This window comes from Rhinolophus ferrumequinum, chromosome X (genome assembly GCF_004115265.2).
Source record: "Rhinolophus ferrumequinum isolate MPI-CBG mRhiFer1 chromosome X, mRhiFer1_v1.p, whole genome shotgun sequence".
In the NCBI taxonomy this organism is placed as follows: Eukaryota; Metazoa; Chordata; class Mammalia; order Chiroptera; family Rhinolophidae; genus Rhinolophus; species Rhinolophus ferrumequinum.
In genome coordinates, this window is record NC_046284.1 from 121,276,828 (window position 1) to 121,304,804 (window position 27,977).

Here is a 27,977-nt window from a genome sequence, read left to right on the forward strand (position 1 = left end):
AGAAACAAGTAAGAATTTCACTATTCCCACATCCCCATAACACTAAATTACTATTTTTTAAATACAGACTATAGCCACGATCTAATGCTCATACACTTCAAAGCAATAATCTGTTGAATTCTGCAGAAGGATGATTTCATTTTAGCCATTCTATCAAATTGGGATTCAAAAATAAAACTCAATTAGTCAAACAGATTTGACTGGGGAATACAGTGGGGGTCACCAATTTCAAAACGGAAAGACCTTTTTTGGGGGTCGGAGGAGGTTTATGGAGAACAGAAATTGTTCTTGTTCAGAAAATTATGCTCTTCTGATGAGGGAGTTTATAGGATGTGCTACATCTGTGTTTCTAGAAACCAAGGGAGAGCATTTGAGTCTATGGCTTTTGTAAACTAGGCATTTTGACACTGAGAAGTCTTTGGTCGCCTCCCATAACTAGAAGGAAACCGGGTCTTCCTTTTAGGGTGTTGGATTTTGAACAACGTTTCGCTGCCAACTTGATTGTAACTCAATTTGACAGAGGGATGATACTGGACAATAGAGTTGTGGAGGAGACACTGAGACAATTCGTGCATGGATGGATTTCTAGCACTCAAGCAACAGCAAAACATTTCTAACACATCCAATATGCTTCTTAAACAAACAAACCCACAAACCAACAAACCAGGAAGTCGCTATCGGCATGCTTTTAGGATGGTGTGATAAGCCCAGTTCCCCAAAAATCACGCAGGACTCCTGACACTCTTTCTGACCCCGGTGCTTCTGTCTCTGAAGAGTCAACCATGAAAGCAAAACGTCAGTGCCATCTCCTCCTCTCACTCATCGGCCTTCCTCAGCCAGCGGTCATCTGGTCACCTCCCCCTGAATGGAGGTGCCACAGCACTGTAACTTTCCTAAATAACGCATTACTTTGTAACCACCTCCACTACAGTGATTGATGGACGCATATCATGGGTAGCCGCTAAGCTACTTCTGGACGTAAAGGGCCTTCCCTTCAGGGGGAGAATGAATGAATGGGTGAACTGGTGCGTGAAATGCAGCCTGGAACTCCGTCTTTTAGAGACACTGTAATCTATAAAAGAAAATAAAACAAATCTCTCCACACAGACCATAACCTCATGGAAATCCGAGGGAAACACGTGGCTTTAACGTACAGGAATGCAAGTATGGACTCTCACGGCTCTAAAATGAGACTGGCAAGGCCGACCCTGTTCAGATTAAAGACACTGGTTTATTTATCTAACACATGTGGACTATATCCTGCACTGGGGACACGACAGTGGGATGCAAAGAAAGGAAGAGACAATCAACATCCTACTGTAAACAACAGTATCCAAGGAGCCACTTTAAAACAGCTGGATGTGCACGTCTGACGCCTCAAACCTGTGGATGTGAAAACAGGACAAAGTCGCCTCCAGGACGGGGCCTGAGCAACCTGGTGTCCCAAAGAGCTGTTTGCAAAGACAACAAGACAGCAGGTGTCATGGCTAATGGACTGATGATTCTGGGCTGAAAATTAAAAACACTGTTTAGCATCAGCATCACTGTGTCACGTTATCTGCACCAACAGCAACGCCTTCCTTCTGTGATGTCACTGTCCCCTCCCTTTGTCATAAACACCCCTGGCCTTTGTGTCCTCATCAGAACACTGTCTGGGCTTCCACCTGAATCAGTGCTTCCCGAATAGCTATTTTCATGGATCTCCAATAAACAAACGCTTGTCACCTCTCACTTTGAAAGGCCTTTTTATAGTTAAGTGAACGTGATGTAGGCTGCCCAGACCAGCACTGAACAGAAATCATTTTGTCATCGCTTCCAGGTACCTACAGGTGTAAGAGATGGTCTCCAGGTGTGTACATGCAGCTGTAAACAGAAGCATGATTGGCTTCACGGGCTGCGTGCTGCCATTGCGACAGATAACAGCACCCTGTCTGTCTCCGTCTCAGGTGCAGTGTGACCCAGCGGCACTCAGCTCCTGGTAGTTTGCAGACTTAGCCACTTGCTGCTTCTCTTCCTTCCCGGAACTACTGAAGAGGGTGGGTGGTTGGCAGGGAGGAAGGATGGAAGCACAAGAAAGCAGGCACACCCTGCTGCCTACGGCCCTCAGCCTCGACTGCTTTAGGAATATTTCCTGGGCCCCGTTTCCTAGTAAGGCTCTCCTTGCTCTATGTATCACTCGCCTCTTGTGCAACGAATGTTGACGCCCTTTACTAAACTGCATGGGCTTCCCTAGGTTTCCCGCCAGCTCCCGCCCTGCCACCCAACCACAAGCTCCTACACAGTAAGGCCTTCATCTCCTGTTTCTCTTTACCTCAGGCTCCGTGCCGCATACACAGCTCGCGCCGTATTTCTAAATCAATGAATGGATGACAGCATTCCATTCATTATCCTTCCATACCTTTGCAGGTAAACTCTGATTTCCTGCATCCCTGGCCTGGCCATCTAGGAAACCTCTGCATAAGAGAGTAACGAAAAGGCACAGAAAGCACTTTGTCACTTCACGCTAGCAGCGTGCGGTGGTCACATGCTTCTCTATGTCTTGGGCATCTTCTACAAGCAACGGTTTAGCTGATGCTGCGTGAGAATGAAGCATCAACTCAAATTGCTACTTTCGGTTGAGGCCGGCAGAAAAATGGCCTCCCAAAGGTGTCCACGCCCGCATCCCCCAGAAACGGTGAATACGTCACCGCCCGTGGCAAGAGGACCTTTGCAGACGTGAATCAGTTCAGGGTCTTGAGAGGGGAAAATGACCCTGGATTAACCGGCTGGGCCCGTTATACAAACGTCCCCGATTTATGGGGGTTCGACGCACAAGTTTTCGACGTGCAAAACTCATACATATTTTCCGCAGAAACCGGCTCAGCAATGATGTTAGATAGGTTCAATGCATTTTTGACTTACGGTGTTTTCACGTTATGATCGGTGTATCCGGACATAATGCCACCGTGAAGTCGGGGAGCATCTGTAATCACGAGGGTCCTTAAAAGTGGGACTGTGGAAGCAGAGGTCAGAAAGAGAGGGGGGTTTGGAGACACTGGTAACCGTAAAGATGGGAGAAGGGACCAGGAGCCAAGGAACGAAGGTGGCCTCCAAAAGCTGGGAAACGCCAGGGAATGGATTCGCCCCTGGAGCTCGCCGAAGGAGACAGCCCTGCTCTCACCTTGATTTCAGACCAGCAAGACCCGTTTCAGACTTCTCGCCTCCAGAACAATAAGTTAATAAATCTGTGCTGCCTCCAGCCTGGAAGCGTCTGTTCATTTGTCACCCAGCAGCCACAGGTCACGGGTACATGGCTGGTAGAGGGGGTACTTGTTTTAATCAGCTACCCAATATGGGGCTGTGTTACGTTTAGAAAGGCCCTCCTTCTTGTGTTTTGACATAGAATGTGTGCTTGTAAGGGCTGCGGGGACCGTACCAGAAATGGCTCCTCTCGCCATTTGAGTTGTCAATGGCTATCACATAAGAAAGCCCTGCATGTTGCAAAGTGGCAGGAAAACAAAGGCAAAGCTCAAAGGTGAAGGAACAGCAGACGCACAGGCGGCCAGAGTCCATTCACACCATCACCTTTGTAGATCCCATTGCTTCCTCCATGAACTTCTCCTCTGCTGGTCACTTCTTCCACGTGGGCTCCTTGGTCGGAAGTGAAGTAGACGAGGGTGTCATTCGCCAGGCTTAACTCCTCAAGCACGTTCATGATCTGCCCTGAAGGGGAGAAAACACTCCGTTGTAAACCAGTCACATGTTTCCACAAGAAAGGGAGATGATTTGCCCTCAAGGACTTGTCCGTGCATGTCTTCAGGCGGGAGGGAGACAAATGACCTTGGACACTGGACCTCCCCCTTGCCGATCCCAACAGAGGGTGTGACGTCATGAGGAGCACCTGTGGCCGGGAGCTTGGCCACGAGTGCAGAGGGGATTCAGTCCCTGAATCGAGTGACATCTGCAAGCACCATGTGGACCACTAGCCATCACGGAGTGATTCTGTGGGGAGACCCGATAAAGGATTCTACACGAGTCAGGCTCACGCATCACGCGCTACTCGGAGGAAATTGCCAGAAGACACAGGCCAGAGGGTGGCAATCACCAACCTGTGGCATGGTCCTGGGGTTATAAAGAGGCCCACCAGTTGTCCTTCTTGACTGGAAAAGAACCAAACCACCAATGTCGCTCTTCTTCCAACACATCTGTCTACAGATATTTTGTAACGAATGAACGCTTTTGAAGAACGACAGCAGACACCCACGTCTAGACTTACCCATCATGAGTACCACTGTGCCTCCGACTGTCCTTTTTCTTGTCCTCGCCTTCCTTCCCCGGAACTCACACTGTATATATACTACCCCTCATAACACTTCAAACTAAGAACAGTACTAACACCAATAGGATAAGTGCTACCTTCTACTGAGCACGCTTTTGTGCTTAGGACGATAGCACATGTTCTCTCGTTTCGACCCCACTGAACCCTACGAGTAAAGAGTTCTTTCTTGTTTTTGTTTTTGTCATCCATTTTACAGATGACAGAACAATACTCTGAATAGATGCGAGACCTGTTGAAAGTCATGCAGCTCAGAAATGGGAGAGCCAGAAAGTAAGAGTGAAATCTGATTCCAAAATCAAGGCTCTCGAGCCCGGTGTTGTCACTGGGAGGGACTCGACAAGAATCGCAGAGGAGTAAAAAAGTCCATTAAGGAAAAAAGAAAATAGAGACGCCCGTGGATGGAACAATATGATGGTTGCTGGCTCCTTCCCATCCGTCCAGGAAGAAGGGAAGTGAGTAGGGGTCTAGATTAAACAAGGGTAGATAAAGGGCATGAGTGAGCTTATGTACTTTTCTGTCTACTTCTCTGTATGCCCAAAATTTTCCATGCGGGAAAACAGGAGCCAGATGAAGACTGAAGAAAGGGATAAATGTGGACTCTCTGATTAGAAACCTGTCACCAGCTCTCACACCCGAACAAAATGACGGTCAAACTAGAGGCAGACAATTTCTAATTTCCACACAGATCTATATGCTCATGCTGCTGGTTTAATGTAATAAGTTACGAATCGAATAACTTAAGAAGTTATGCATACACAGTTACACTGATGGGTGTAGTACAGTCTGACTCCATCTGCTGCTGTGTGACGGCTAAGAGCCTCACCTCTCCCTGCTTCCACTTGTGCCCAACCAGCTAATGAGAAAGCCTGGTGTTCGGTCCTTCTGCGTCCCTGGAGATTCAAACCGTGCAAGCCGCTGCCTGCATGCCACAACCTGCATCCACTCTCCAGCTCTGCCCACCAAGAAAATCGTCTCTTTGCCATCTCTCTTAAGCCATTTTCAGACCAGCCTGGGAGGGACTCTGCTCTCCCCAGGAAGCCTCGTTCTGAGTCATAAATCTTTTCATACCCACATAGTGTGGGTGTGGCATCATTATTCCCACCCAACACAGGACCCAAATTTTGGCGTGGGGTCCATCTCGTCACTGCAGGACAACCACAACAATTGGAATTCTACGAGGACACACTGCATCCTTTGCAGCAGAAATAATAACTGACTGCAGGTACATCCCATCCAGCAGGTAGGTCAGACCTCAGTGCAGACAGGCCCTGTACCCCAGGGTTGCACCGTCACCTGCTTGGCCCAGCAAAGGGGACAAAGGCTGCAGAGTCCACTCTGCACGGAGGTGATCGAGTAGATTTCTGATGCAAAAGCAAGACCAAGTCATTTGTGGCAGGTCATATTTTTGTTCTGTCATTGCTAATGCCGGGGAGTGAAGTACGTTCCATCTTTCTCAATTTGCCAACTCGTATAATAAACATGCCAAGAAGACACATCATATATACACAGTCATACTGAGAACCAAGGACTGAGAGGCACAGGGGCCATTTTAGGGATTTGTCTCCTGTGATAAATTAGTATCAGGCAGATACGTAGTGTGGTGGCGTTGACACAGCTAAGGAAACCTTACCTATGCAGTTGGGCTTTGAGTGATCTGGCTCTGATTTAAGCCTCGTCACACGGAAAATGGTAATTAGCTTAATGAACTGAAATAGGAAGAAGCAATAAGGCGATAGGACCCTCCTTATACTTTGAAGAAAAAGTGCCCGTTTGGGCTCATATAACAATTTTCTAAGTAAAAATCATACAGACGAGGTAGGTAGCAGGGCATGGACGGTTTTACTTCCCTGGGTTGTGATTAATATTTTGCAAAAGGGCATGCAACGATGCACCTCCATTTGCAATGAAATGCACATTTCCTATATTTATAAGTATCTTCGCATGAAGAACATCCTGTGAAGACACGGCATTTTTCAGAAATGTGGCTTCTGCGATAATGTCTATGGACATAAAAACATGCCCACAGATATTTATAGCAGGTTTACTGAGAAGTGCCAAACCCTTGGAAGCCCGCAAGATGTCCTTCAGTAGGCGATCGGTACATAAACTATGGTCCATCCCGACAATAGAATATTGGTCAGCGCTAAAAAGAAATGAGCTATCAAGTCATGAAGGGACACAGAGGAACGTGAAATGCAAATTACCTGGTGAAAGAAGCCAGTCTGAAAAGACTCAATACTGTGTGATCCCACTAGAAGTTCTGGAAAAGGCGAACTATGGTGACATGGAAAGATGAGCGGTTGCCAGGGGTGACTGGCTAAGGAGGGATACCAGGCAGAGCGCAGAGGATTTTGGGTGCAGTGAAACTAGTCTGTGTGACACTGTCATGATGGGTACCTGTCACTGTGCATTTGTCTAAAGTCACAGAAGGCACAATTCAAACAGGGGACTTTAACACAAAGTATAGATTTTAGGTGCTAGTCATGTGTCAATACGGGCTCATCAGCTGATGTCATAAGGAAAATGGTGTGTGGAAGAAAGGCAACGTAGGAACAATCTCTGCACTCTCTACTCAAGCTTTCTGTAAACCTGAAACTGCTCCAAACAATAGCCTCCTAATTAATAAAAAGCAAAACACTGTCTTTCAAATGCAATGGTGACTCCATACTTCCTCATCCATGTATTCAACGTGCATTTAGGAAACACCTACTAACCGTGGGCTGGGAGGTAAAGGCAGGGACACGACACAGTATCGGGGACAGTGTTCTCCTCCAAAGCCTCCTGGTGACCTGTTACTTGCGTTCAAGCTGGCTGCATTTAGCACACACATTACTTCTACTGAACCACATACGGCATCCTTCCCCATCTTAACCCTCCTTCCGGGATATTTCCTCCACCTCCCTGTATTTCCATGATAATACCTGGACCCTATCCCCATGCATTTATCTTACTCACTGCCTAGAGTGTTTAATTGTCATGTTCATCGAAAGCGTCACAGCCAGCCAGGCTGGGATGACTACAAGGGAACCTAGCTGAGGCCGTTGTACCACTGGTGGACTATTTGGTTCAATCTGTGGAGAGATTGCCGGGTTTCTGATTTCCATTTAGTCCTACTCCCCCCGCCCTCAACACACACTGTGAAACCCATACTGTTGAGGTCTTAAGCCAGGCTCTCATTTGTAAAGCCCCGAGCCCATTAACCATTTAATTTTTCATAAGATTGATCCTACAGAGGTCTAATACATTTCTCTCCTAAAAATTCCGAACAGGAATCTCCCGTGGGAACAAATGCCGCTGTATTATTCTTGCTTTCAGAGCAACACATTGCAAGTCAGAGGTCCGCAAATATTATTTTTCAGTAAGGCTCTCAAGGTCTAATGACAGCAATTTATATAGGATGATAGTTTTGAATTACCGATGGTGGGCTGCAGGATAACTTATAAATGAAATGCTTTATTTCCAAAGCGCGCTCATATTGTTCCCTGAATGAAACAAATACAGAAAATAAGCCATTTCAAGAGCAATTTGTCATTTAACTGGACACAACAAGAGCCAGCTTATCAGAAAATGAGAGCTTCCTGACCAGACTTTTGTAATCCTAAAGAAGAACACTTGGAAATGGGAAAATCTGGTCTGTTGGTCGTGCAGGCGTGGGCGTGGGTTGCAGAGGAAGCCTAAATTCTAGATAGTCCCTTCATTCCAGGTGGTCGTTCTACAAACAAGTGTGAAGCCACTGCCGAGAGCCAGGGCTGGATACGCTAAACCAGGGCAGATAAGGGCTTTGCCAGAGGAGGTGGCATCACATAGATCTAAGAGCTCAAACTCTGGCTTCCGGCTCCTGACACGAGCAGACCTGGTCGGACTCCTGGGTCCTCAGAACTCACCTCTATATTGGAGCTGATAACCTACAGTAGTAGAGGGGTGTCTGGAGAAGTGTAGGAGGGGAATAACGCCCGACACACTCAGCCCAAGACTTGTCACACAGTGAATGCTCAGTGTACCTTCTACACCTGACATTCAGATAATATTGCATGTCAACTGTAACGGAAAGATGAAAATAAATTTAAGAAATCATCTTGCCTCGTTGAAGCTTGTCATTTCAGCTGATTTGGCTCTCTCTTTTCTTCTACAAGGTGGACAAAATATTGGAGCGAAATGCTGTGACGTAAAGACCCTTTTTTATAGGCCTTGGACTCATTAAGGAAAAAAAAACCTCCTTCCACCACCCACCATGAATGATTAAGAAAGAATTTCCGCCTATTCAACGTGCCTCCAGGGAACTCAGGGAATCCTAAAAAGGTCCCTTAAAACTATGTTAGTCAGTCCTTCCTCTGACCAACAGGTTAACGGTGGGACTCAAAGATTCCTGCTGAGCACAGATCTTGAAGATAAATGAGATTATCTCATGCAGCACCTGGTAAGGACTGTGTCTCTCCATCAAGCTGGAAAATGCTAGGCGTTGTTCCAGGCAGTCCGCTTTCACCTAAATTCTGATATTCTCCTGAGTTAGTTACTGAGTGGTGTAGGGAAAATCCACTGTCATTGGCCCGCGGAAGGCAATTCTTTGTTAGCTTAGGGACAATTAGAAGCATAAGCAACACCCCATATGCCGAGACATATCTGTCAGTGTACCTGGAGATTGACTGTCTCCAATGGGAAGCCAGATCTAGTGACATGAATCCCCCCTATGTTCGGGTTCAAGATGACCATTGCGGAACAAACTGGAACCCAGGAGATGTACTCCTGGATGTCAACACTAAGCAGTGGCGTGAGGAACTGCCCCTTTCCTTTGTTCTGCCTCTTCGTGTGCACCTATAAAGTGTCTTGACCATTCTAGGCACGGGGAAGGTGGCCTTTGTGACAGCAGTCTACCATCTTCCCGGAATGCCGGCATCTTGAATAGACCTCCTTTTCTTACCACCAACCCTTGTCGCTCGGTCACTGGCTCACGAGTGGCAAGCAGCCAAACCTCAGTTCGGTAAGAGATGGTGTGAGGAACTAAGGTTACTGGGAGCGAGAGGGTGACCTCTGCTTCGTATGGCATTTCCACATGCTGAGTGATGACAGAGGCTGGCTTCCATCACCACTAATGACAGACTGAGGACAGGAAAGGAAGCTTTGTCACGATGTACATGCACGTGTGCCTGCCAGAAACTAACGGTCGAGGAGCCATGGAACTACCTTCTTTGACGTGCTTTCATACAAGGATAAATCGTCCCCTGACAGCCATGGGTACTCACATGCACACACCCCACGCCAGCTCTAATCTGCTTCTATGCTACCCCAGGCATCACTTCCGTTAAATCGGGGTTCCTTTATTATTTCACTCGCTTCCACATCGCCTGTGTTAACATAAAAATTTCGCTCAAAACACGTTTAGAAGACAACCCTAAGTATTTTCCAAATAGTGACAGGAAAGTAAGCCAATGGGATATTAGGGAACTGATGAGGCTACATGATGCCTTAATTTATGCGATTGTTTTTTCGTTCTCCTGGTTGAACAATAATCAAGACATTGCATTTAGAATATAGGTTCCCTAGTGCATTCATAGCGCTTCTCAAACTCTAACAGGCTTATTTCTCATCTGGAGACCGTGCTAAAATGAAGATTCTCGTTCACTGAATCTGGAGCGAGTGAGGTCCGAGACCCTGAATTTTTGAAAAGTTCCTAGATGATGTATAAGGACCATACTCTGGAAAGAAAGGTTACGTGTGAGTAAATGTTGAATAAACACATAACCAAAAGAGAGGGTTGGCATGTTACAGATTTCAGGAACTACACTGACAACGAGGTTTAGCTAGACTTTCAGACCATCCAATGCACTCACTTTTACACCCAGTAAATACACACGTAATTCGGAGGCATAGGCTGCTTAACAAGCGGAAAACTGTATGACCGAAATGCTGTCATTCCGGAGACGACCCTTTCTTCACTTTCCGGGTGTTTCCTTGTTCATTAGGTCCTGTCAGAGTGCCTAGTGTTTCTGGGAAATTCATTCTTATCGCGGGGAGGCTATACCTGATTGTTATAAAAATGTTGTGATGTCCTCCATTAAACCCAGCGCTGCCCTAATCACAGCACCGTGAAGTGCGATTTCTCCCCCTGCACTAGCATCTGCTCCCTCCATCTGCGATGCTCTCCAGTCCCCACCCAGCCACGTTCCTGGAGTGACAAGAACCTGCTCTTTCTCCAGGCTGTTGCGTTTCCCAGAAATCACTTGAAGAACTCCAACTCGCTCTCATTCTCACAGAGCTCCCCGCTGCCTTCCTGTGTGAACGACATCAACACACCCAGGAGAACACCATCGTCGTGTCTGTTCAACGGACTTGCGCATGTGTGTCTGGCAGAAGATAAGTGGGCACACCTGTGAGTCCGAGGAAGGCACTGTGGGTCAGTCACTGCTGTCACTGAGGCCCGAGGGTCATAAGTAACGCAACAGGACAGTTGACCTGAGGAGCAGGCAATCGGACTGGCAGGAAATAGTTTAAAGGGCAGCCCTTGGAGTCAACATACAGCTTCCCCATTCTGGATGCAGCTATGCCAGAGGGTTTCCTGCGCTTGACGTTCTTGTGGAAAATAAGGCTCGGGGATTCCACTGACACAGTTGGTCTCTGGGATGGCCACCAGCTGAAATTGCCAGGGGAGGTTATCCAGGCTTTGTCACAGAGAATAATCAGGTTGCCCAGATGCCCAAGGGCCATGTCTGGGATCGAAGCCTATGCAATGCTCCAGAAACAGAGCAGCTAGAACGTCTTCAGAAACATACGGTTGGAAGCACTGACACTCCCCTTCCTGCCTGAGCTGGGCTGTGAGTAGAGAATCGACCGGAGACAACAGGAATGATCAAGGAAACGAAACCCTTCAGAGTTCTATTTATGATGCCCGGCCATACCATCCATACTCATTTTTATTTTAGGACTAGATTTCTTCTGCACCAGAGTTTGCCGTCTATAAAGCTGGAGATACAGAACTGAAAATGAGGCTTCCTTCCGCCACCACCCTTGCACGTGAATCACAGATACCAGTCCTTCTCACCCCTCAAATTACAACTGGACACGCTGACAAACACGTCACCACGCTTCTCTCTTAGGATTGCTTCTGATCAGTGTGGCTTTTACTTTGCCTGTCTGCAGCTCCCGTGCGAAGCCCACCCCACTCGGGGTGACGTGCTGACTTTACCCGCAGACCTCAAGCTCTTAGAAGCAGTTTAGCTCTTACTCCGAGGTCCTTAATATCAAGGTAAGGGCAGACGGGCTCTTCTGGAGAGCATGACACGCACAGGGGACATCTCAAATATATGATGAAATCGTAATCACAACATTAAAACAAACAAACAAAAAACACAGGAATGGTGCAACTCTGTGTTAACTCTTCCATCATAGACATTTTTCTCATCCACGATTTTTCGACTTGGCGCAATGGGGGCATATGGGAAAGGAAAGACAATAATAATAATATTATAATAATAATAATAATAATAATAATAATAATAATAATAATAGCAGTTAGCATTTGTTGAGCTGTTCTTGTATGTCAGGTACTGGGCTGACTATTCTAGACACATGACTTTGTTTCAATCTGAGTGATTCAATTAATTCAAGCAGGGGGAATATATCTACGCAAGGGGACTGCTGCATTCCAGTTTTTGACGAGCCCTTATGGGGTCCTGGCATTCAGATCCATCCCTGAACCCCAATTTTGACCTCACCTTTCAAACACATACATTGTTGGTACTCAGTGGAATAGTACTTGAACACTGCTTTCACCCAATCTCCCAAATCCTAATGCATATTTTCTTTCTATGACTTCAAATATTGAACCAGCAGATTAAATGTGCTCATTCTGAGCGGCTGACGGTGGCAGATGTTTATCCAAAGCACTACTGTCAGACTCGTAGCTACATGTTCCTGTTCTCCACACCCAGTATTTCATTTTCTTTCTTTTTTAAAAAAAATTGTTTTTTTTTTTTAAATTTTCAACACAGACATCTTTATTGTATATGAGGCAACATCAAGGACATAGGACGTGATGGACTCGTGCCATCCAGAAGCTGGAAGAAAACTATTACGGGTCCTTTTTCCTAACAGGCTTGTGTTACAGAGAACATGCAATGGGACACAAGCTGGGGGCTCTATCATCTCAGTTAACTCAACAGAACAGACATCATTCCATGCTGCTGACAAGCGGTCACGCAGCCGCTCCAACTTCACTCTCCCACTACCTGTAAACTAGAGATGATGATAAAAACATCTCATCCCGCAGTGGGGGAGTAAGTGGAAAAATCCACCTGCCATGTTCCCATAAGTGACCAGAATACACTAAAGGCTTTTACGGTTTAGCGATTGTTAATGTTTAATTCTTGTTATGGTTAGACTGTTGTTGCTACTACTCATGTTGTTAAAAAGCTCCCACAGAGCTTATTAATCCTGTTTGAATTAATTGGGCTACTGAGACCAATGGGAATTTATGATGTTATCTTCTTCCTGGAAATGATTTGTAAAACGATGCTAAAAACAATTCATTGTACTTAGAGATGTAAATTCAACGGAAAATAATATCCATCCCAGGCTCGAGACCATGAAATTAAGCTTCAGGCTTTGTAAAAATGGTCACATTGTTACAGAATTTGTGAAACCCAGAGGTGAATGATAAAGAAACTAAATTAATGTAGAGAGCCAAAATCAATATTCTGAACTATGAAATTCCAAGTAAATATGACGGCCAGAAGTTTGGACCAGAATCCTGCCTCCATCCTTTTCGCCCTCTCACTATGTCGTGTTTACATCTCTAGGCTAAGGTGGCAAAAACCTCTTTGTCCATCAAATGTTCTCTTTTGTCCCAAACGCAGATTTACTGGAACCTCACATAGACAGAAAGGCGAAAGAAAAATATACACAATGCATGTGTCTCCTTCATTCTTGCTAGTCCGGTACCATTGGATTTTGGGAGCCCCTGATTTATGTTTAGTTTTCCAGATGTGCACACCTAAAGCCCCCGTATACAATCAGAAATAGGTTAATGGAGAGGGGGAATGCATTTGTGACGATAAGATCCATCTGCAAGAACGAAGCATTTAAAAATCAACGCAGTTGAAAGTGGAGCCCAGGACTGACCCTGGCATGTACACGGGGTGTCCACTGGGCCTGATGGGAGTCACAGAGAAATAGAGCGGAAAATGACTTCGGCACTGCCACCCAGGCAAGACAGGCAAAGAGGGCCAATTCAACGGTTCTAATCTTTACGTTCCTGTGGCCATACCTTGCTATTGTCTTCAACCACAGATTAGTTTTTGATGTTGGCGCTGCATCAGGAATCTCACTGTCTACCCTTTAAAACGTACACCGTACAGATGCCCGATAAACATGTTTGAGGGACCGATGGTCAGGGAGCGCATGAGTGTTCCAACTCTCAAATGCCACGTACACAGACGTCTGACCCTGCAATGTAGATGCCAGTAGGGACCACTGAGGTTCACATAGGTGACCTCCCGAGTTCGGGCAGTGGTAGAACCGCCAGTCTTTCTCCTCTCTCCTGACCCAAGGGCAAGCCTGATGACCTCTCCCACGGTGGATTTCAAAACGGAAGGAGGAATGGATAGCAGAGAGCAGGCAACTGGCATTTTAGGACAGTGAGCGTGAGAAAACGGGACCCTGATCAGGGACCTCCATTTCCAGTACCTTCCATGTCTGTCCAGCCGCAAAGTAAGAAGAGCGGCCCTTCAAATTAAGAAATGCTTCCAGTGGGACTTTGGAGCCACGGCCACCAGAAGGATGGAGAACTTACTCCCATGAGAATAAAGACCCTACTGCAGATATATAGAACCAGGTCATGAAAGACACATCTATGGAGAAAAGCAAGCAGAGGCCATCTATGGAACTACAGTGAGCTAAGGGATGTCCTGGCTTTCGGTGAAATAGGGTGGTAGGAAACGAGTATAGTATTTAGCAGGTACTAAATTATTATATATTATATTTGGTGGTCACACACTCATGCCAAAAGAAATGCAGAGGGTTGGATGCTCTTTAGGGTAGATCTCATCCCTACTCACTAACACGTGTGGTTGTTAAAAGTCTGTCTACTGTTCTGGACAAAGAATCCCTTTCTTTGACCCAAATCTAACAGACTGCAACCCTTCTTCACTGATGATATCTGAGCCAGACCCTGCTTTCTAGAAGAGCTGTGTTCTGTACAGGAAGTGTCTCTGTGCCAACGTGCCATCTCCGAAATTCTGTGACGATAAAATGACAAAGAATTTCCAAGATGGAACTATCTACCTTATTTGCGAATAAGATGATTCCTTTTATTTCAAAACGAATCGTAATGTCCTTTCATGTGTCCCCTTCCCCTCTGCTTAACTGCAAGGAAGCAGGAAACAAAACCAAAATGTCACATTATATAAACAAAACAAAATGTGTGTGTGTGTGTGTGTGTGTGTGTGTGTTTCTCAAAGTCAGTCTTCAAAGCTTCAAAGATTGTCAAAGGAGCTTATTTCCTGTAGGTTTTCTTCTTCTTAAAGTACAGTATGTCTGCTTACTAAAAGTCAGATGCACAAATGCATTTGTAAGATGGTTACCACTGATAAAATTTTGCAGGCAAGAAATAAGAACATCGACAAAGCTATTTGATGGGCTATTCTGCCTTCCAGTGATTAAAGTGAAAAGACTTAAAATGCTGTGATTTTGTCATTTTTGTTCTCTTCTGGCTGCTGTCTTATTGCAGAATGAAAAAATATTATGACAACCATGTTCTTTCTCTAACAGTTTTCTATAAACTGGAAATGTGATCATGTTCAAATGTTACCTTTTGCCATGAGTAACAGGAGATTATGTAGGTGAATGTCGCCAAGCCTTTGTTTTAAAATTTAAGTAACCGATAAACATCCAAAGCCATCTTCCTCTAAATTAGACTCAATGGGTGTGTCTGCTCTAAGTGACTTCACAGGAATGAAATTATATGTCAAGTACAGTAAGCACCTAGTTAATTTCAGAAACAGTAGAAATTTGCTCTGTTTAATTTGGTGCATCAGTGGTCGTTGGGGTACCCAATGGATAAGCTCAATGTTGCCTTCAGAAGAAGTCACCTATGGAAATATGCTACTTTCACTTTTTTTTCTACTGCTCAGGTGCAAATAAAATGACTTACAGAATCCTGCCGTAAGGAAACCCCTTTCCAAATGCATATATCCCTAAGCTAATACAAGAGAAGCATGCCTTCCTGGCTCCAAACCCAGGGCTCCGGCTGCCATGTTGAGAGGTGGGGCCCAAGGAGGTGTTTCCAGAAGTCACGTGAGGACGCAGACAGTCAGCTCCTTGCCGACGGGGAGCCGTCGTGGATTCCCACTCCACAAGGCACCTTAGAGATGCATCTCCTTCAGACTGTAGGCAGAGATGTATGCTCCAGTAACCTCAGACGACAAAGGTCATGGAAAGGCCGCATTCACTCCATGTCCTCATGGCTGGATGGCAAACCGACAAAAAGTCACCAGACTCCAACACATGAAACTGTGTCCTGGGATATCTATGGCCATATGCTTCCCTTCTCATCAGGAAAGCAAAAGGAAGTACACTTAGAAGAGAGATGGCAAAGGGAAGGCACGGTGAGAGACAGGAGATCACGGAACGTGCGAGGCAATGAAAGCTGAGTGTGGAGCTGCCATAACAATAATGAATGTTTGTGGAGTCCTGAATACATCCCAGTGTTCTTCAAGACATTCCAGCAAGATAGGGAATGTTATAATCCCATTTTACAGTTGAGGAAATAGAGGCTCAGTGAGAAACGGAATCTGACAAGTTTACCAGCCAGGGTGTCATGTGACAGAGGTGGGTTGCAACATCAGGAGTCTGCTCCCCAAATCTATGCCCTTCCCTGGTACCCCTGCTGCCACCAATGTGCAGAAGCCATGTGGCATGAGGCCATCAGTCCCGCTTAGCACCACATAAGGTGGAACACATGGGACCTGGGTCGGAACTCTGCCTCTGCCAGTTGCCACCTGGGACAAGCTACTTCGGTTGTATGTGCCTTGCTTTACACATCTGTAAAACGGGCTAACAGCGTGCCATGCTCAGAAGACTGCGTGAGGATGCCTCTAAATGCATTCTGTCTGGAGAGGGTATGTGGCCAGCAAGTGGCCGAGAGTGTTCACCAACCAAATCCAATAACCGTAACACTGAGCAAATGATAGCACATGGTCCTGTACACACACATGCACACACATACTCAGACTCCTCTTCCGGACCGTAAAGCATAAGACCATACACATATTGGGAAGAAATGCAAGATAAAGGGTATACAATTCGGTGAGCAGAGAAAGCTTTTTTACTTTTTTAATTTAGGTAGTCATCAAAGCCACGAAAGGAAAGGCCGTCAAATTCGACCACGGGAATTCATCACAAAAGAATCTATAAATAAAATGAAAACACACACACGGCACAGTAGGGAAAACATTCATAACATATGACAAGTAAAATGGCAATGTTCTCCATATGTAGACCGCCCGTACTAATCAATAAGGAAAAGACTGACAACCCAGTACACAACTGCCCAAAGAATACAAACTGGGAATTCTTAAGTGAAAAAATACAACCTTGGATAGAAATGGATGGAAATGAAACCTCTCAAGTCCAAAAGCAACACAAAGGGAAATTTAAGTAGGGAAACAGCACAGTGTACCTGACAAATACAAAAGTAAACATAGTTTTAGAATCACAATATCTAGAGCTGGGAAGATTATGAGGACGTTATTTAGCATTTTCATAGATTGTGAATGGGCGTCCCATTTGCTGAAGGGAGTAAAAGGGTAAGATATTTTTTAGGTGCCATCTACTAAAACGCACAAGTTTAACACCCATGGATCCAGCCTCTGAATTTTGGAAAATTTTTTCTTTCAAAAAATGCTCCCACAATTTTACACAGGTAGACAGTATAGCTTTCACAAGTTTACCAGCCAGGGTGTCATGACTGTAGCATTGCTTGAAATAGATAAAAACCAAAAGTCCTTGGGAACTGAGATGTCTCTCCCAGAGGAACGGTTAAGGAAACTGTAGTCAAAGATGACACGAAAACTGCAATGCTGAAATTGGAAAACGACCACGTGCAGAGTTCCGTGAAAAACGAAAACTGCAAAAGAGCGTGTATAGTTTGTGTAACATACTCTTCACAACAATAAGGACTGCATCTGAATATTATTAGATAATATTGGCAACATACAAAAAAAAAAAAAATGAACCCTATGCAGGGTTCATAGGGGTTTACAGCCCAGGGCAAGGTGACCAGCTGGACATGGGATCAATGGCACATTCCCTGTCTGTTGTCTGTCTGTGTTCTTTGGCTTTGCATACTCTGGATCAACCCAGTCACCAGAAAAAGAAGTGCGTAAAGGGAAGAAAACATTCAACTTTTAAAAATGCACGCTCGACAGAGGCAACAATGAAATGTTTTTCATTGAAGTGTTTTTCACGAAAAGAAGGCTACAGGGACACAGAAGGAAGAGTGACTCCAGCTGACCAGTGACATCTCACGCCTGTATGTCCTCCTACCCCTGCCCACTCTCTCCCAAAGAACACTTCCAACATGCACTTCAGAGAGGGGCAACAATGGAAAATCTTGGCATAGGTGATTTTATTTTAATTGATCGTAAACTCATTTTTTCTTTGTCTTCAAGGCTGGCAGGAGTCTGAACCAACATGAAATGGCATCCCAGTAACGATGCCCCATGGACTATCTGAGAAAGCATTCTGACAGTCCCCACAAAGCATCTTAAACAGCCTAGCAGCATATTTCTGTCATCGTTTTTGCTCGTGTCCCCAATCTCAGGGCCTGCCATTGCAAATGGAGAGTGTATTATACTGTCTCTTCATTAATACGTTTGCCAATCCTGGAAAGAACATGATCCAGAGGTGAAATCTGTAGTAGTCATTCATTTGTGATGTATGGGTTTGTCATCACTTCCTAAGTTTTCCTGAACTTTCCTGACCTCATTTATGTATCTTGCATCGAGGGAAACAGCGTCTGTAATGGAAACTGTTTCATTTCTCTCCTGGCTGGATTTGCTTGAATAAAAAACTGGGTTCACTGGCCGTGATGGTGTGACACCAGACACTGTGAAAACTCCCTGGAAAGATACTGTCTGCAGGCTCTATTTCATGATTATCTCGGTCACAAGGGCTTACAGTAATAGGAACGGAGGTCACGCTTTATCTGATTCACCACCATGCTGCCATTTCAAACATATAGCCAATGTTTGATAGTCTGCGATAACCTAACAAATTTCCTTCTTTCTTGCTTTGTTTTTGAAAACTTCGGTTTCTACTTTGGGAAATTGGCATGACACTGAACTTAATAAATTAAGTAGATTTTACAAACGTGTGCATTTTTTTTTTTAATGCATGCTATTTGGGATGCAACTGAAGAAAACTTAATGCAAAAGGACCATGTGTGAGCTCTCTCTCTCTCTCTCTCTCTCTCTCTCTCTCCTTTCTCTCTTTCCCCCAGATGACTTAAGTCTTTTGAAAATTCCAAAAGGGAATTGTCAATGATGAGACGCACCAGTGTGAAAATAAAATCCAATTTTTGGCTTGCGATGAATTTTAATAATTGTGCCCTAGACGCCTTGGGATTCAGAAATCAAAAGCACTGACTGAATATTTAAAATATACTTGGTAAGCTAAACTAAGTGGTACAATGAGCAGTGCAAAGTTCATGAAAGATCCTGTTGCCATGGGACTATGTCGTGTTATCCTTGGGTACGGGTCTTCAGAAGACACGCTGACCCAGCCTGATAAATGACAACGGATGTGTTTTTGTTTGTTTAATAAAAAAAAAAAGAAAAATGTCAGACCTCTTTAGAAATCAATATAATGCAGTCTGTGTAATTGAAAAAACAGTTTCCCTCTTTCACTCATCGTATTAGCAAAGATTTTGGGGGGTTGTTTTGTGGACTTTTTTTTTTTTTTTTTTTTAGAAATAATGCTCAATGCCAGCAAACGTGCAGTGAACTGATACAATAAATTGGTACAGCAAATTTCTTTTCCTGGTATTCATCTTTTTATTGATTTCTTTGTACTAATTCTATATCTTGGGATTTTTTTTTTCTTTTGCGTAGATGTTACACATACTTTTTAACTAGTTTGTCAATGATATTTTTAGTTTCTTATCTTTTTTGGACATCAGAGAATTTTAGATTTTATGTGGTTAAATCTATCAGTTGTTTCTTTTATTATTTATTCCTTTTCTTTTATGCTTAGGAAGCCTTTGCTTAACTATGTATCAGAAAAATAGGTCCCAGTATATTTTCTTGCATTCTTTTTTTTACCCCACCATATTTTGTTTGGGTTTTTTTTTAGTTTCTGATATCATATATAGCTGTTACGATTCCTTATGCTGTATCTTCCTTATGCTGTACTCCACCTCCCGTGACTACATTCTTTACCAGTTCCATTTTCCTAATTCAATGTGCATGGGGAGTTTACATAGACAAATGGGAAACACCAGTATGGCCCAGTGTGCAATACACAACTGTGACATGTTATGCAAGATTGAAATCGTAGCCATCACATGTTATCTCCTTGACTTAGGGCAAGTGAGTTAAGTTTTCTATACTTCATTTCCCTTGAACATGGACTTCTTCATGTTGACCATAATCCCTTCTTCCTCCTCCTATCATCTTCACAGTTTTCATCTTCTTCAAGCATCCTTATTTTCATCCATCACCATTTGTTCACCACCATCACTATTTCCTTGTTCTTCATCAAAATCATCATCACCATCATACCAGCAGCATCTTTACTGTCACCATCATCACTTATAACCATCATTACCACCATCATCATCACCGTCACCATCACCACCATCACCACCATCACCACCATCACCATCATCATCACCATCACCATCACCACCATCACCACCACCACCATCACCACCATCACCACCATCACCACCACCATCATCACCACCATCACCACCACCATCATCACCACCATCACCACCATCACCACCATCACCATCATCATCACCACAATCACCACCATCAGTATCATCATCACCATCAGTATCATCACCACCATCAGTATCATCATCACCATCACCACCATCATCTTCCCTCTTAAGTGCATGCAAAACACTGACCACAGTGCCAGACACCAGTGAGGTAACTATAACGTCTCCAAAAACTGTAATCATAACTAATATGCCAGCTATTCTTAGCCTTGAAATGCCACCTTTACATTTACATGTGATTCTCTTTTTGGGCTCCCTGTTCTTTTTCATCACTGTGTCCATTCTGGAGCCAGTGTCACCCAGCTTTATTTAGTTTTATTTAAACTCTACACAGCATGCTTTCAAACAAATGCAAATTAAAAACACATTTAAGAATTCACACCACATCCAACCTCCGCTGTCACAGTGAAGATACTGGCTGAATGTTCTGGCTACCGAGTTCCTTGATCTCCTTGACACAAAAGCTCCTTGCATTTTAGTCCTTCATTCATCATCCTAAATCCACGCCACAGATCTGTAAACATCCGAAATGTTCCACCTCTGCAATGTAAAGCCTTTCACCTTGTCCCAGCCTTCTAACACCTGTCCTACAATCATGTTTGGACCTCCAGCCGATCGTGTCCCAAGCCACCAGCCTCTGTCTTTCCTCATTCCCCTCCCATACTTTACAACTTCAGTCCTTCCCTTGTTAATTGCTCAAGCGCCATGTCCAGTTAGCTTTCATGACAGTCCTGGCAACACTTCAATCATCATTCAATGCAGTGATCCTTCTCCCTGCCAGGGCATCAGACTGAAAATCACATAGTTCCACATACTGATGTAACAGCCATCTGATGGTCTCCCAGCACAGATGGGCTGAGATATAACCAGGAAGTCATCCCTCTACTCAAGTCCTGCCATGTTCCTAAAAGGGATGTCTAACCTCACTGACCACCAACTCCTCCAATGCCACTCGCTCTGCAATCCATTACAGTCCTAAAGTTTATAGGCGCTAAATCCACTGGTCCCTCTTCACGTCTTCCTTAAATGATGTCTCTGAAGTCCACCTTGGTATTGAGCCTCTTTCCTTGGACTGCTCTCCACCCCGAAAACGCCATGACCCCACTTCTCCTAGCCTTCCTTCTGTGTCTCTGGCTGCTCTTATGCTTTTCTTTGGGGATTCTTCCCATCTTGCCTTTCCTCTCAATGTTCCACCTGGGCTCCCACTTTCAGTACGCATCGACAGTGAGCCCATGATTCTCACGTTTAAAAGAAAATCCCATTTATCAAGAATAAGAGCTCGTGGAAGAGTCAAGATAGGAAATGGATGTACTGAATCCCAGGGGAAATACATAAGCTCACGGCTGAGATTTGTAGAGAACAAAAGAATGACAAAGGGAATATCGGCACGGCTTTCTGAGGTCCTGCAATGGTAGCTTTTGAAACATAGAAAGCTGATTTCTACTCTCTTATCCTGGATTGAGATGGAGATGATTCTTGAGTCACAAGGTTGCTCCACTGATTTTAACATTCTTGCAAGGAAATCTCATCCACTCCCACGGGTGGACCCTTCCCTGCAAATGTAAGAGAAGGCCAGACTTGCCCAGCAGTTTCAGAATGTTGGATAAGAGCCATGCAACTATCAGAAACCTGCTCCCCATGATTTTACCTTGAAAATTTAGTTACTGAGCACCTCCCATATGCCTAGTGTATGGCAGACGTCTTCTACATAAAGTCAACCAGGGCAGGCATGCCCAGGGAAACAAACCTATTAACTGAGAGTTATTCATTTCACACTGCATTTCAGGCTCCCACAACTATTTCAGCTACATACTCTTAGAAAGAGTCCATTTTTAAATGCATCACCCATCAGACCCATATCCAATAAGCTAAGACCTGGTTAGAATCACGGTGCATGTTGGAAGGGCTTTAACCAATACCTAATCTAAGGCTCCTCATTTGCAGTTTTCCTGTGTATCTTGTGATTCTCCTGACCTCTTGCTAAATGACGCCCTCCGGTGTAGTCTCCAACCCTTAAGACGGATTTGATGTGTGGCCACTAATGTGCTCAAGTGTATGTCAGGCAAGGAAAAGAGGAATTCATTCTGCACCATCCCACACCCCCATCCCCGTTGGTCTTTCACGAATGCATCAAGTATTTTTTTTTTCTTCCAGTTGGTTCTCTGTTCCATTCCTGCACCCACAGAAGGTGGCGCTGTCTAGCTAGCGCCCCAGACTGAAAGACACCAAAAGGAGAAACTGAGGGTTGCCTTTTCAGATGTATCCACAAGGGGGTGCCACATTACAGATCCTGAATAACTGAAAGCCAAACTCCTGAAATCTTCTGGAGTCCCACGAGGATGGTTAGTGTTTCTTCCACTTAAGTAAAAAGGCACACTTGCTCAACATCACCAATCATCAGGGAAATGCAAATCAAAACCACAATGAGCTATCTGTGGTTCATACCTGTCAGAATGGCTATCATCAAAAGTCAACACACAAGTGTTGACGAGGACCTGGAGAAAAGCGAACCCTCAGACACTGTCATTGGGAATGCAAATTGGTGCAGCCACTGTGCAGAGAAGTATGGAGGTTCCTCCAAAAACTGAAAACAGAAGTACCTTATGACACAGCAATTCTACTTCTGGGTATTTATTCAAAATCAAAAACAGTAACTCAGCAAGACATATGCACCCCTATGTTCACTGCAGCATTATTTACAATAGCCAAGATACGGAAGCAACCCAAGTGTCCCATCCATAGACAACTGGATAAAGTAGATGTGGAATACACTATATACAATGGAGTATTACTTGGCCATTTAAAAAGGCATGAAATCTTACCATTTGTGACAGTATGGATGGACCCAGAGGGTATCATGCTGAGTGAAATACGTCACACAGAGAAAGACAAATACCACATGATCTCACTTTTATGTGGAATCTAAAAAAACAACATAAACAGAGAAAACAGAAACAGACTCAGAGATACAGAAAACGGTTGCCAGACGGGAGGGCGGTTGGAGGGACGGGGATGAGTGAAAAAGGTGAAGGGATTAAGAAGTAGAAATTGATGGTTACAAAATAGTCAAGTACAGCATAGGAAATATAGTTCATAATATTTTAATAACTGTGTATGGTGCCAGGTGGGGACTAGACTTACCAGAGGGGTCATCTTGTAAGTTATACAAATGTGTAACCACTGTGCTGTACGCCTGAAACTAATGTAATATTGAATATCAACTATAACTGAATTTTTAAAAATAATTCTACAGAAAAAACACAAAAATCAAACTCATAGAGAACAAGATGATGGTTGACAGAGGGAAGGGAGGTGGGAGATGGATAAAAAAATAATAATAAAAGGAAAAAGGCTCAGTGTTTTTATTTGGAAGCAAGAATCCCACATAGGTCACTGGGTCCCCACCCTTGGAAGCGGCAGGAATATTTCTTTTTAATTGGGAGGTTTGATTTGAGGCCTTAGAGCGCTCCCCTGATTCCTTGTTTTTCTCCTTGTCGGATACAGAATTTGCTAGTCTAATCCAGAGCACTCACTGATTTACGATTCCTTCATGTGGTTCTATCAATAGCACGGGGCTTTCTGCGTAAACACTGACTGCTTGCAAGGTCCAGCGGACAGACTGGGGTTGCGCTGGCTGCAGTGGTCCAGGCCACAGAGAGGACACCCCTGGCCAGAACTACCTGCAGCCCTCCCTGCACCCCCTCTGCACCCCCACCATTCATAGGTAAATGTCATTCCTTTTCCAGAAAAACAGCCAGAATGGCCCACGCCTAAAAGACTTAGCTATGCATTTGCAAACACTGATTTTACCCACGGTTTTCCTCGTACTTATTGGGAGTGAACATCAGACTTTGCAAGGACCCCACGACTGCCCAAAGGACGCAGCTGTACATGCGCCCTGCTGAAACAATGGGGTAACCTTTGTATCCACACACGCGCGCCCGTCCCCCTTCCAAACCGCTCAAGCACTTTTTCACACCTCTCTCGGGACCCCCATTTGTCCTGTTCTGCTCTGCATTATTATAAGATCTCCTGGAAGAAGTTCAAATCCCTTAGTAGCCCCTAAAGTCTCTCAAGCCAAGGGTCTCATCATAACTGCATCCCCTCTCATCCCCCAAACTTAGGCACAGGGTCCATATGCCATGAACGTGAGTAAAGAATGAGCTAGCCCTTCCTGCCCGTGATTCACTGATCACCGTACATCACTAAGACACTATTAATTGGGTAACCCGGGACAGGTGTATTTAACCTTCGCCCAGCCTCACCTGCCTTACCCACGGAACAGGAAGGACGACCCCTTTACCTGCTACACGGAGTGTGGACCAAGGGAGGAAAGGTGTGTGAAGTCCAGGGGTGGTGCTGGGCACGCACTCACGAGGCAGTAACCATGATTTTGAACGCGCGCCGCCCACCTCTCAAATCACATAGCGGTAATCGAGTGCCTTGGTTTGGGCCCCCCTGAGGGCTTTTACTCCATTCATTGCCCTCACACCACATCCATGCGGTCAGTTTTTCCTCCATTATTATAACAACACAAGAGAAACAGTCACACAACTGTGAATAAGGCAATAAACCACAAGAGCGCGGCGGAAAATTAAGTAATAAAGGTTCTTTGGGGTCTGAACGGGCCTTTACAGATACAGAGAGACCAGCAGTGGAAAAATCAGGCTCATATAATAAGGCCACCTCCCAAATTTTTCAAAGAATGTACTCTGAACAACAGACACGTCCCCTTGCAGTGTACCCACTCCTATCCCAGCTGCTTCTTGCTCAGGCACGTGCTTTTTAAGCAAATGTCCCCCATTTTATCCTGACAAATTCATGTAATGGCTTAGAGGAAGGATTTAATTTTTTTAGCAAAAAACAAAAACCCACAGTCAATTAACATAGTATCAGGGTCTAATGCAAATCTCAAAGATTGAAACATACTCTTTATTCCAGAGGAATCAGTACTAAGCAAACAAACAAACAAAAAACCCAAACAAACAAAAACACATTAGAAGTTAGACTTTGAATGAGTCAGGGTAGCCATACATGCCATAATAATTAACTAAAAATTAATTACTATGTGACTATGCTAGTGTGGGCTTATTTGCAACAAATGTCTCCGAGCTGTATAAGAAACCTGTTATGTTACCGTATCACACTCATTAAAAAGAAAATAGTCCACGGATTCACACTACAAAATAGTCTACTGATTTGCACTGTGAAGGAACGGAAAATGTAAACTGATTGACATGCAGCATTTTAAGGAGAAATGAAAGGAGGCAGGGTTGTATGGGTGTACGTAAAAGTCTTAAGTATAATTGATTCTTCTTATAAACCTCATTAGAGGGAATGTTCTGGTTTTGATCTTCCTGGAATTCATCATTTGTACTCACTTCTGTTATTTTATAGAATCACAGAGTGTTACAGAAAAAAAAAAAAAACAACACCCAACTTAGAACTTGCCTCATCTGAATTCTTCATAAAAAGACAACAGACTGGAAGCCTAGAGATTTAAGATATCTCTCAAGCGCACAGAGATAAAGAAAGAGGTAGAAGCCAGAATAAGGGTCCAATCTACTTGGTCCATAAGAAGGCTCTCTTCCCAAGGTTTGAACAAAGCAAAATGAAACGAAACAGTACTTGTTCTGGTAATCACCGCAGCAGGGGGCCATAATCACATTCAATTTACTGCTTAAAACAAATCACTACCAACAAAAACTATGCAGCAATGTTCACATTATTTCTGTAACATCGAGATTACAAAGTTAGAAACTATCAATTCGGTGAACAAAAAAGAAAAGGAAGAAAGAATGAGAGAGGAGGTGAAAAGGAACGGAAAGCAAATATACAAAAGTCTTAGACAAGCTGGTTGAGTGGTGGCATTTGGACAATTTTGTCAGGATGTGGACCGAGTCATGTCAACACAAGACAATGTCCCTGGAGGTGACAGAACGTGAGTGAGAAGTTCAGAGCCCACTGGGTTTACACGTCTTTGCTTAGCTCACGTAATCTTGTTTCCAAGACTGCTTAGCCGTGCCAAAGAAAATCAGAGAAAGTGTGGTCATGATTCTCACAAAGAGCTGTGAGCCGTGTTTCTAGAAGAAAGCCTCAATAAGAAGTCTTGAGACTTCTTATTGAGCCAGTGACTGAAAAACACGCCGTTTCTCAGAAATGGGGCATTCTCTTAGGAAGAAGAAGGGAACACAGAGAAAAAGAGACTCTACCATCCTGAGAGATGCAGCAGAAACAACGGATGCTCTCCAATGAAGAGACACAGTGAATTGTGGCAGGGACGGTAACAGCATTTACACAAGACTCCGTGGGAGACTCGTCAGGTGTGTCCCCGGCAGCTGCGAGATTCTGAATCCCAAACCCACCCCTTCCCTAATTTTGCTAAAGACAAGCTGTAGCTCATATTTAATTGTTAATAGAATAAGTGATGACGAGGGCGAATGCTTTGGCCCCTCTTTCCATTAATTGCTTTGATGGCCAGCCCAGAGACCCAAACTTCCCCGGCAATGTATTCATGGGCTACTACGATCATAAACACAGGGCTGAATGCACTTTCCACGAGTGGTGTAACCTTCACCATTAGTGCGGTGTACAGAGGCACCCATCACAGAGGTGGGCACTCATAGGACATCAGCTCCAAGGAGGCAAAGATCCGGCCACATTTCAAGTACATGTTGAAGATAAACACACACATACCCACACTCCAGTCCATTTCCTCGACAGCATCCCCGTAAATGCCGTGTTGGCTTTTCCCGGCAAAGTCCTTGGAAGCGAAGAGGGCCGTGTGAACATGAAGATAGGACATGACCAGCAGGAAGGGTTTCTTGGCATTCCTGGGGGGGAAAAAATTCCAAAAGCTACATGAGCACGTTTGCTACCATTCTGATGACGATCAAACTATTATTGCATGATGCTATCTGATGACTCAGAAAACACCACAAAATGATGCCCAATATGGAACCTTTTATTCGGGGAAAGGGAAGTCTATCTACTGTCTCTATGAAGAGATTCATCGTCGCCCTCTACAGGTGGGCAGACTGAAATGCTACATATGTCCTTGGGACCTTCTCAAGGGCAACAAAACGGAGTGGAGAACGGATGGCCTGCTTTTTTCTTCAATTCTACTCTTCTTCCCTGCCTATATGGTGATCAAAATCAAATCCAGTGCCTTCAAAAGAGTATTCGCTTTGGAATGTATAAACACACAAGCTACTACCGAGCCGAGACTGTCTCTTGAAGTATCACTTCTTATAGCAACACTGTTCTAACGTCAATTCAACTCCGTGTTCTGCCATATTGCCCAACTTCTGCTACAAAAGAGGTTTCCCAGAATGAACACTCAATTGTCAACACTGAAATTTTGGAAGCTAAGGGAACACTCTTTGAACTGGCCCTAATCTATATATAGTCTAGAGAGTTTCGTGTTATCAAAAGCATTTTCTAATTCAGAGTCCACCAAAATGTACTCTCTCATTATTGGTGAGAACACACAGATGCTTAAGAGTTATAAATCTCTGTTGATGTGTGGGCCATAAAACAACTGCTATGAGCCCGGTCACAGTGGGAAGGTATGGGGTTTCACCTCCTAGTAGACTGAAAAGAATCAATGAGTCACACCACGTCCTCTTTACGTCCATTTGGCCTCGGAGAAATGCACTTAAT

The 27,977-nt window shown here is 44.4% G+C and overlaps 1 protein-coding gene across 1 annotated transcript in view; it reads right to left on the reverse strand.

Annotated features, from left to right (window-relative positions):
* STS (steroid sulfatase) overlaps nt 1–27,977 on the reverse strand; it is a 146,010-nt gene that overhangs the window by 32,075 nt on the left and 85,958 nt on the right. Inside the window, exons 6-7 of the mRNA XM_033104872.1 lie at nt 27,012–27,148; nt 3,565–3,702 (exon numbers count right to left, since the gene is read on the reverse strand). Of these exons, the coding sequence (XP_032960763.1) occupies nt 3,565–3,702; nt 27,012–27,148 (275 nt within the window). The remainder of the gene's footprint in view (nt 1–3,564; nt 3,703–27,011; nt 27,149–27,977) is intronic.